The sequence below is a fragment of the Desmodus rotundus genome, chromosome 2, assembly GCF_022682495.2.
Source record: "Desmodus rotundus isolate HL8 chromosome 2, HLdesRot8A.1, whole genome shotgun sequence".
NCBI lineage: Eukaryota > Metazoa > Chordata > Mammalia > Chiroptera > Phyllostomidae > Desmodus > Desmodus rotundus.
In genome coordinates this window covers 61,585,829-61,597,771 of record NC_071388.1, presented here as the reverse complement: position 1 = coordinate 61,597,771, position 11,943 = coordinate 61,585,829, and the positions used below count along the sequence as shown (strand labels likewise).

Genomic DNA, 11,943 nt, shown 5'->3' with positions numbered 1-11,943 from the left:
GTCCCTATATTTCCTCATATATTTGAATCCCTCAGTAATAGGAGTAAAAATAACTATGAAGGAACCACAGGAATTGGCATTAAAGAGACAAATCTGTTATCTTGAAGGGCTCAGTTAAAAAGGCTACGTTGATCAAATGAATTTCTCTTTTTTTATACTTAAAATACAAACTTTATTACAAAATTAAAAAGTATTAATTATTAACTTAATGATTACAGTAGTCTATGGTGCAAAATGATTTATTAATTATCTAATTAGTTTAGGTGTTGGCTTCATTATAGTCAAAAGTCATGAACTGATACTCAGACTTTTGCAGACAGTGTCTATACATTACAGGAACTGTCTCTTCTAAATCAGGGAAACAAGCAGAAAAGTAAGCAATTCCAGGGCCAGGCAGGATGCAGGGAACTAGGCAACACCTGCTAAGGTCACATGCAATGAGCATCAGATCAGATCTATCCCCACTTCCTTTCTTATCTGTACACCTCAGAAAAGGTACTCCAGCCAGGTGCTGAATGAAAAAATAAAGTGCGCAGTTTAAAACAAACTGCAAAGTCATATTTATTTACATTAAAATATGAATGACCAGTATGAACACAAATTTAAGAGGCACAATCTGTTATGCACAATACATGTTATATACACAGCAGTATCTGTAGATACATCAGTGGTTTGGGCGAAAACACAGTACCAAAACATTCCTGATACAAAATAAATTACTCATTCACAGTCTAATCATACAAGACAGTTAATATTTCAAAAGTTACATACCACCAAATACACTAGCTAGATGTACAACCAAAATGTAGTTTTATGAAGTGTCTTCAGATTATTATGCGTAAATGATCACTTTCAGTATGCACTTTTACCTTTTAAGTGAACTACATTGATGTCATGTCTATTTATATATATAGCCTCCTAAACTATGACTGAAGGCAGACATTACTTCATCTTTTAAAGGTGTAACTATAGAGAATATGCTGAACTATTGCCCCCAATTCCAACACTGCCATTATAATTTTCAGATGCAATCAAGTTATTTAAATTCCAGTTTTAGAGTATGAGATTCACAGTCCTATCTGGCAAACTGTTTTCTCTAAAAAGTGTTAACAAATTGTCCTAAACTACCTCATATATTGGAAAAATTCAAGCTTTTTTAAAAAAAATCTTAAAATGCTTTACATTAAAGCTGATATTGTATGTGAAGATTCTGATAAATTGAACTTTCAAAGACTTTCACAAAAAGATCTTTTTTCAATTCTAAAATCTATTAAAGATTTACAGGAAGTCCAAAAGAACACTTTGAATGAATATTTTCATAATGCAGTGAAGGATTCTACCTTTGGCATTTCTCCGTTAGCCCTAAAATAAAATATGTCAACAAACATTCTATATTTTTCTCTCTACCTACTTCAGACATTTTCTGTACACAAAAGTGTTTGAAGTTGTACTTTAATAGCAATTTCATTGCTAAGAAAGCTTTTTTTTAGATCTGCAAAAAATATTAACATTCAACTTTTTACTGAGAAGCTATGTTCTGATGTTGCTGAAAAAGTTTGCTTAGTTTTTTTTCAGTGATTGAAAATTCAACATCTTTTCGAATTCAACAATGGATAAAGCAGACAATTTAACAAAAATGTTTGACTAGAGTATAATTTTTGAATGATATGAAGCATGCCTCTATCAAAGAAAAAAAATACTTCAGATAATATGGGCATGACAGAAATAAAACCGTTATTTCCTTTTTTGGTCCCTGTAGATTTTCTAAAAGGAAACAGACCAAAATAAAACTGCTGCAAATGCTGATTGGTGGGAAGTTTTCCACACTACCTTCCATATTAAATGTCCCCATTATTTCCAATATCCTCGGATTTTTTGCTGCCATCACACACTAACCTTAAGGCTAAACCAGTCCAAGTGTGACTACTTTAAAATGATAGTGGGGAACAGCAGCAAGGTTTTTGACAAATGAGCATATATTTCCTCATTCAAAACTTAAATATGGGGGGAAATCTCAGTGAAACTGAATCAAATGCAAGCTACATTCTCCAAGGCTTACTGAAAATAAAGAAACAAAAACAAAAATATAAAACAAATACTGTGGCCAATTACTGCTGTTTACCAATGTCTGCGGAAGTCATGAATAACAAAAAAGTGATAGGAATGATGACTTTCATTGTGACATTAACATGTTTTAAAAATACAAATAGAGAACCCTCATTGTTTGTTAACCAGGCAGAATAGTGGAAATCCAAGCAGAGAATGATGCATAGCAGATGAAGGATCTAGAACAGGTAAATTGGGTTATTTCTACTACCTTGTCTTAAAACATTTTAGAAAGAAAAACTGATCCACTATATTTTAAAACTTGGGATAATGCAGATTACATGAATAGGACACATAATGGAATACTGAATTTGAGAAATTTTGTTGTATGGCAGTTCATGAATATTACATACGCAGCTTATATTAATACTCCTGTCTCCCAGCCAATGCAAATACTTGATAGCAACGCTGTCCTTCAAGTATAGTTCAAATTATTAGTTACATGTGATAACCAAGTAAATAAATTACCAGCTCCTGCTAAGACAATTTAGTAAGAACTGGGAATCCTGTAATTGGCACTAGGCAAAGTTTACAGAATATAATTTTAAGTGCATGTGGTTATCTTCTTCCAGAATCCAGAAAATGTAGCCACCTGTGCTCCTATTAGAGAGTTTTATCTCAATTCTATCATTTTGAAAGTATCTGTTGGAATGGGATTTCTCCAAAATTAAATAGGACCAATCTGGTCACATTCAAGCCTAAAACAAATGTTATATAAATTTTTGTATATCTGAATGTTGCTTTTTAGGTAAATTTTTGAGATAGTTTAGAGACTCTTTTTTTTTTTTTGGAGAATATGGTCTGATAAAAAGGATTCATCAGACAAGGTCACACATAATAATCACCCCTCCAAATTCAGTTGAAGTTAGTCTTTTGTAAATGCTTATTGGGGATTTCTAAAGCACTGACTTCGAGAGGCCAAGAACCTCCATCGATCCCTGCTTGGATAGCCACTCCTGTCACCACTGCCAGGTCAGGGTCTACAGATGTGTTGGGATCCTTGCCAAAGAACTCTTGAATGACTTGGCGGATTTTAGGAATACGAGTAGAGCCCCCAACCAAAACCACCTCATCAATCTCCGTCTTTTCCAGGCGGCCTTCTTTTAATACTTGCCGAATGGGTACCAGTATTTTCTGGAAGAGATCTTCATTAAGGCTATCAAAGAGCTTCCGTGATATTTCTGTTTCAAATAAAACCTGACTTTCTCCACTTTTCTTTTCAGAAAGGCCAGATCCCAACATGCCGTTCACATGGTGGCCATCTGCTGGGGACAGTTTGTCCTTTGGCAGTTCAGCATCACCGCTCTGAGGTTCCTTCTTGCCCTCTCCCTCCACCGTGAGTAATACTGACATCTGTGCAGACTGATGAAGAGTCAGATTTAATTTGACCATTTCCACCGCTTGTCTTAATCTGTGAATTTCCTCTTTCCTAGAGGGTAGGAAGCCATACGTTTGATAGATCTGTTTGTATAAGTACTGAAGCAATCTCTGATTGAAGTCCTGTCCTCCAAGTTTATTGTTTCCTAAGTTAAAAATAAAGAGTTTATATTATAGCTATTCAAATGTGTGGATATACATGTATCTGTGTAGTACGCATATACAAAAATAATATTCTGGTAATAACAAAATTCGTATTTAATGTATTAAGATTTTATTCATACAAAGACTGATTACAAATAACTGGGTTGAAATGATTTTAACTCAAATGTGTAGCACTAAAAGAACAGTGAACATCTGTATTAAATTTTTTAAATGTTGTAAAAGAAAGTATCTCAATGATACCAAATATTTTTTCAGAAAATAGAAATTGAGAACATACACTGGCTTTTAAGGAGAAATTTAAAAACACCAAATATCATTATTCAGCAGAAGAAAGTCCTCCTAAGTAAAAAGTACCATTAGGCATTTTATTTTTAAAAAAATCTTTTGCTTGCTTAAGAGCTGAAAAGCAGGAAAGACAAAGATTGAAAAGGAAAAGAGCGATGTAATATGAACGCCCAGCTCTGCACTTGGTTCTCCAGTCTAGTCAGGAGGCAGACAAATGCGGGGAAGTCAGACCACCTGTAACTTACAGCTCCACTTTTCAAACAGGCTTATTATTCTTTAAAATAAATTAAAACAAAAAAACTTCTTAAAAGATTTAGAATACAAAAACCTATCACTTCCTAGAGAATACTAATGATACTTATTCTGTGGAACAGAGTATCTAGTGAAATAAACTGATCAGCCTTCATTTTACAAGAATTTCTTTCCTTCTCTTCCCTTCACACGGCCATGAAAAGTATCAGTTCAGTTAGCTACCACTGGCAGTGAATTTATTTGACTTATAGATGCCCAGTCATTTCTGAGACTTAACTTTTTGCTGTAAATACACGGAAATGGTGGTATAAAATTACATATACAGAAGATTACCAAAATGAAGTAAAAGAATAATGAAAAAGAATTTTAAATGAACACTTCACACATTAGATATATTAACATGCCTGAAACTCTTTAAGTCTCCCTATATTTGTCTTACCAGACATTGCCCGGGTTAGAAACATTCCTCCTTGTTTATTCAGCAATGAGACATCTAGAGTTCCTCCGCCCAAATCTATAACCAAGACGTAAAAGACATCAGCCTTGTGGAGACCATAGGCCATAGCTGCCGCTGTCGGTTCATTTATTACCCGTAAGATCTTCAGTCCTGTATGATTGGTTAGAGGAAAGAATAACTCATGAGAGGACACAATTAAGAAATTCCTTCCCACTCAGCCTCATATATTAAGGGTCTTCTATGATATGAACGTCACTGAGTAACAATGAGGAAGAACAGTCACAAACCCAGTAAAAATAATAAAATGGAAAGGATAAATATCAGTTCCTCTAAATGGATATCATTAAAATTATTCTAAAAGATTATAATAAAATAAAAGCCCATTCAGTGGAATACGCCATTCTATTCTTAATACTTAATGATTAAGAAAAAAAATCAGCTTCTTCTCATTTTCATATTTACCTGGGAATTTATGAGCTATACAACTTTAATCATATACTTTAAGAAACTGCTGTGGAAATGAGATAAGCTTACTGTGCTCTTCTTTTAAAAATGACTTTTTAATAAAAAGAAAAATTAATACACAGAAAATAAAGAAATATCTAAATGAGACATTCAAATAGCTACTCTTAATAATACTCTTAATAAGTACTTAAAATATAAGACCCTCAAATGTAAATCTGAAATAATATAGCAAATCTGATTTTGATTTGTTGTGTACGTGCAGATAAAAGATTAGATTTCCTCGAGCAAAATTCCTTCTTTAACCACCACACAAGTAGTCTGGGAAGTAATACAGCTTTCTGTGTCAGGAGCCATACAAACTATTCAAACTCGTAAGAATTTATTCAAAGATCATAATACCCTGCACTTTAGTTCTCTGACTTCATCACTCACTCTGTCCTGGCCACACTGGCTAACGTCCATCTGTTCACGTCACAGCAAATTCACATTTTGTGGCTGCACCACTGGCCATTCTCTCTCCTGCAACATACTTCCCCTATATATTTCCTTGGCTATCTACCTTGCTTCTTTTAAAGCTGCTTAACTGTCACTTCCTCAATGAGGCCAACCTGAACACTTCCTTTAGAACCTGCAAGACTGCTGTTCTCTGACCACCCAGCAATCCTACCCCCTTATTCTGCTCCTCGGTTCCATAGTACATTATTTTCTGAGAGACACTGCATCAAGGTTCCCAACCAGAGGCCATTTACCCTCCCAGGGCCCTGTGGCAATGTCTGGAGGAAAGACTGTCACCACTCAGGTGGGGAGGGGTCTGCTCGAATCTGTCTGGTATGCAGAGGTTAGGGTTTCTGCAAAATATCCCCCCGTACCCTGGGCAGTGCCCCACAACAAAGAATCATCAGCCCAACACGTCAATAATGATAAAGGTGAGAAACCCCATAATACATGTATCTTTAATGGTGATTTTTCTGTTTCCCTCTGGTACAATATAAGTCCCGTGAGAACAGGAATTTATCTGATTATTAGAGTATCAGATCAGATCTGTATTTATATAAGGGATTTATCTGCTCAATATAAATTCCATGAGAACAGGAACATACTGAGACACTCAATATTTGCTGAATGGTGTCAAATTCTCCATTTGTTGAATTCTCCCCCACCTCAAACTTTTAAAAATATTATATTCATCTTACTACTAAAGAAAGTTCAGAAGAAAAAGCTCATTTCTAACCTGCATCCATGTTCCCTCTTAGCATCTGCATGTGCCTGACTGGGGCTTGTGGTGACACACCCCTTTTGCACTGTGCTACAGAGCTCTCTTAATTATGGTTTGCAAAGTGATACATCTCACTGTAGAAGATTTTCAACCTCAGAAAGTTGTGATAAAAATGTAACTCAGGAAATGGTAATGTTACCTGCAAGGTTAGCAGCTTCAATTGTTGAATTTCTCTGCTTTAGATCAAATTCTGCTGGTACAGATATAACAGCATTGGCAACTGGCATCCCAAGATATTCTTCTGCCATTTTCTTTAATTTCAGTAATAGTCTAGAGCCAACATACTCTGGGGAAACGGTGATGGTCTCATTACTCGTCACAGAAAACTCAACCATTCCGTTTTTGTTTAAAACCTGTGAGTAGGATTTGCAAGGAAAAAAGTGTAAAAGTGTATGTATACATATATACATACATACATAGACACACACATTACACACATATACGCCGGACGTATTTAATCAAAACTTACCTTTACATGGTCATAAAATTCATTTGTAATTTATCATTTATTAAGACTAGAGGTTATTACAAGTTATACTTTAAAATCTATAAAATGAATCCACACCATAGTTTTTGATAACAGAATAAAACATTTATCACCAGGCATGTCACTGGAACATAGTAGATTCTCATTATATAGTTGTTAAATGAAAGAAAAAAAAATTAATGATGAAATATAGGGAATAATAGTTGCTAAATCATGTATCTGACTAAGGGTCTTCTTTTTCTTAAAATTAACTTGTTCCAAAAGTAATTGATAACTGAAATAATGTTCTGGTAATTACCAGCAAGAACAATTTTAGTATTTCATTATGTTCTTATCCAAGAATCAAGTATCACTTATATTCTCATTTCCATGAAAACATGTGTTATGTGTTACTTACTAACCTTGCTAATGTAGTTTTCCATTTTAGAAAAAAGATTAATTCTAAAACACACTATCCTAGATTCACCAAGAGAGAAGAGTATATTAACATCAACAGTAAAGAGAATTGTCTGCTTTAAGAAGATGTAAGGATGTTACCCCAGTCATTCTAGACTACATAATCAGGTTTCAATCAAGCAAACCCGACCTTCCAAAAGTATTGTACCTCTATGGCTAAAACAAAAACAAGCTACAGACACTATTTAAATAAGGTCCAAAGATACCAGTAACAGAGCCCACATGAAACAAAAACAAAAAGTTAGATTACGTTAGAAACTAACGAACAACAAACAACATAACTACTGGATCAATAAGTAATGTGCCCCAAACTGTAATTTAGGGTAAAAATATATTTATATCATTTTATATTACTTTATCACTACATAACAGAGATTATAAATTAACTTTTTCTAAGAAATAAGCTAAAAATGCATGGACAATTTTTCTCCTTTGAAAACGGGTAACAAATTGAGAATTTTTATGGGTGGGTTTGATAAGCAGCACTGATACAGCTATCTATTTTAAACCTACCATTTAAATCCCACTTTGTATCTCCCCCTAGATTGGACGTTGTCCCAAAAACTGAAAGGTGGACAGTTCGATTCCTGGTCAGGGCACAAGCCTGGGTTGCGGTTTGATCCCCAGCTGGGGAGCGTTTGAGAGGCAACTGATTGGGTTCTCTGTCTCTCTTGCTTCAGTGTTTCTCTCCCTCTCCTTCTCCCTCCCCTCCTTTCTCTCTAAAATACAAAATTAAATTAAATTAAAAAAATAACAATAAAATCCCACTTTGTATTTTACAAGAGAAACCTTTTGTATGAAATAAACATTTAAGTGTTTAAATACTCATGTGGAGAAGCATTAGAAAAAAATTACAGTGGGTAGTACTAGAAAAGTCAGTGTAAGCACAATAAAGAGTCCAAACCCATTTACAATGTTATTAAGAGACAATTTGACTGCATAAAAAACTGATGCTCTTTTTGGCTCAAAAAATAATTATGTGTCATCAGGAAAAAAAAAAAAGGAAAAACTACTGAACACATATCACAAATGTATTTTATATCATCAAAGAAAAGGTACACAACCCAAAAGAAATTAGGACAAAGAACAAGAAATGGATCACTAAGGAAAATAAAAATGCTAATAAAGCAATTTTTAATTCTGACCTCACTAGAAATAAGTGATTAATACAAGATACCACTTTTTATTTATCTACTGGCAAAGATTAAAATAATAACTAGTGAAGATATACACAGTCTAAAGAACAGTAGTTGACAGCACAAAACCTTTTCAGTGTACAACTGGGCACTATGAATCAAAAGCCTTAACACCTGGGTACATTGGACCTACCCTACTCCTAGAATTAAAATTTAGAAAATTATCAGAGAACTGTAAAAAGATGTATGTACAAGGATATTCAATGAAATCCCAACATAGTGGGAAATCAGGAAAAAAATAAAATGTATACTGATAGGGACTGGGTAATTTAAGTAGTGGAATAGTCATTCCACACAACCATAAATCATTCCGCGAAAGCATGAAAAATAATGATGTGAGTGTATTGACTAATTGTGACTTGGTGATGAGGTTCAAACAATTCAGAGAACAGCATGCCTATTTGATAATTTTATGTATACAAATACGTATGCACCCAATATGAATATACTAATAAAGAGAATATACCTATCTATCCACGCATAGTACAGGAGGCCTCATCAGCCCTCCAGCTACAGTGAAAGAGTTAGCAGCATTCTAAGGATGGTAGAGCAAGAACATGGTAAGGTCCTAAGTCCCTGATAGCAGCGTGGAGCCGCTGCATCGATGCATGCTGGACCTGTGAAATTGCTTATTATATATGATAATATAACTTCCAGGCAGATTGAGTCAGTTGAAAAAAAAAGTTTTATAACTTGTAGCCAAAACACTAATGAAATAATATGTTGAACTAAAATTAAAATACATTTTAGCTTACTTACCTTAAACGGGTATCTGCCAATTTCAGCCTCCAGTTCCTCTGGGGTAAAGACCTTGCCTATGAATCTTTTGGCATCATATATTGTGTTCTGAGGATTTGAATCTGCCAGCTCCAGACTTTCATGCCCCACATAAACGTCATGGTCAGTAAAGGACACCATGCTGGGTATGCTGATATGCCCATTTTCATCTGGAATGACCTCTACTTTTCCTGTGCCAGGAAAAAATACCCCCACAGAGCAATAGGTGGTGCCAAGGTCAATGCCAATCACTTTGGGAGTAGGCAATGGTAAATACTGTTGTGACAAATAGCCAGCCAACAGGAGAGTCAGAACAGCTGATCCTGAAATATAGGCAAATTTAGACATGTATTATCGAACTAGTACAATATGCTAAAGTACTACAGTAAAGTCCCTTTAATACCACTCTTTGAAACAACGATAAAAATACACTCTCAAAATATTTTGTTTTATAGTATAGATAACTCTTCTCTCAAACATCATGTTTTTCACAATGTAAATTAAAAGGAATGCAATTAAAATAAGATAACAAAAAAAATCTGTGTACTTCACTATGGGTGAATAAAGGAATAAAAGTAAAAACGTTTTGATAAGAATTGTGCTGAGCCCTGGCTGGTGTGGCTTTAGTGGATTGAGCACCAGACTGTGAAGCAAAAGGTCGAGGTTCTATTCCCAGGCAGGGCACATGCCTGGGTCTCAGGCCAGGTCCCCAGTAGGGGCCGTGCACAAGAGGCAACCACAGTTTTGTTTCTGTCCCTGTCTTCCTCCTTCCCTCCCCCTCTCTCTAAAAATAAACAAATAACATCTTCAAAGAATTGTGCTGCTGTTGACAGGAAAACCCATTTATCTGGAGCAGAAGTTACATATAATCCAATTTCATGATCAACTGATTATTTAGGTTTCATAACTTTATAAATAGCTTTAGTTATCATTATTAAAAAATAACTCCACTATTAAAATTCCCACAGCAAAAATTGCTAAAGGCTAAAATTCTTTATCCCTTTATCTCCTTTTTTCTTTCACTAAGAATGGATAAATTGGATAAAATGATTTTGAAAGTTGCTTAGGTATTAAAACTGTCACTTCGTAACAGCACATAGTTAACTTTTTCTGTATTAAGATATCAACTAACGACACACTCCTTGCAGAATATTTAGAAAAGCACAGAAATGTGCCCTATAACCTTGATGATAACATAAACAAAAGCTCCTTGCAGGCAGGTTTTGTCCACTTTTATATCCCGTACACCAAGCAGTGTTCCAAGCAGGGCTCCTAGCAAACAGCAGATGTTCAGTAATTATTAATTGGTGAGAATAACAAGTATGAACAAAGTCTGTGCATATTGTAAACATAAGTGATGAAAAAAGGTGTCACTTCGAATATTACAATTAACTTCATATTTGGTTTACCGAGCCTGTGTCAACCTCCTTTGTCATCCATCCACGTTACATATGACCTAAAACATCAATTTATAGGAGTCTGTTTTTACTAATTGTTAGCTCATCCTCATGAAGATACAATTCAAAGAAGTGAAGTGAAGTGCCAAGCCCACTTTCCTCTTGCTCCTATGTGCAAGAGGAAATTTCGGACGCATTTCATCACCTTCTTGTGATGGAGGGCAATTACTGACCAGGATTGGCGGAAAAGAGCACTGAACTGACCATTCTTCAAAGAAACCCGGATCTCTCAAAACTCAACAACCCTAGAATCTACATTTCAGGATTCTGCTGGGGCTACTCCCACTCCTTACACAAAAGGGTGCTGGAGATGCACGTTCTTGCTGCCTCTCAAAGGCCCCAATTCATCCAACGATCCAAAACCAACGTTGTTTTGGAAAGAGCTGTTCCCATGGCCCGATGTCCCTGGAATACAAGCAGAAGGCTGCTGCCAGCCCTACGTGGTGGGCCTACTCGGGCCTGGGCCATCCTAGAAGCGACTCCCAAACCTGCTCTCTGAACAGCCTAAAACCGCCTCTAAATCACCTTTCCTGCGCCCTTCCTGCTGCGCCAGGTGGATCTAGAGGTGTGACAAACACCCCCACCCATCCTGGCTTCCCCAAAATGCTCCTGTGTCCACAACAGCGACGGAGACCCCCACGGTCACTGACCTAAGATCGTCATCTCCCCAGCCATCACAGTCCCGCCGAAGAGGTTTGGGATGACTGTACCAGACTTGAGGCCCCGCCCCCAAGCCGTCAGGCAGCCCCGGGGCCCCCTGGGAAATGTGGTCTTCTTGCTTTGACGCTAACGGAGAAGCTACATGTCCAACCAGAGAAAGGACTTTATTTACCATGAGGTCGCGAGGCTGAAATCCTCCATTCAACCGCTGCCAGTGACCACTGAACCGCCCTCCCACGCACGAACTGCAGAGCCAATTAGGCTGAGGCGGAGGAAAGCCAAGAAGGAGGACTGGAGTTTGTAATCAAACCAGAAGCACCTCGAGCCAACGTGCAGCGTAAACTCACTTCCTCTTTAGCACTGCCCCACCGCTTTGCTTTCTGGGAAGTGGAGTTTCGGCCTGCCCCCGTTTGCGGAGGGAGAGTGCTGTCCTTTTGCTTTTAGCTTGGGGCTTGGGGCTTGGGAATTGAAGCGGGTGTGAGGGGAGAGGGGAGAAGGAACTTCCCTTCGGGACAAATTGCAGTCTT

At 36.6% G+C, this 11,943-nt stretch overlaps 1 protein-coding gene across 1 annotated transcript; it reads right to left on the bottom strand.

Moving 5' to 3' along the window:
• Positions 1–536: 536 nt before the first annotated feature.
• HSPA13 (heat shock protein family A (Hsp70) member 13) lies at positions 537–11,503 on the bottom strand. Its single transcript, XM_024558194.3, has 5 exons — positions 11,407–11,503; positions 9,282–9,622; positions 6,523–6,736; positions 4,625–4,792; positions 537–3,629 (listed from the first exon to the last, which is right to left on the bottom strand). The coding sequence occupies exons 1-5, from the start codon at positions 11,429–11,431 to the stop codon at positions 2,962–2,964; spliced, it is 1,416 nt and encodes a 471-aa protein (XP_024413962.1). The 5' UTR covers positions 11,432–11,503; the 3' UTR covers positions 537–2,961.
• Between the last annotated feature and the right edge of the window lie 440 nt (positions 11,504–11,943).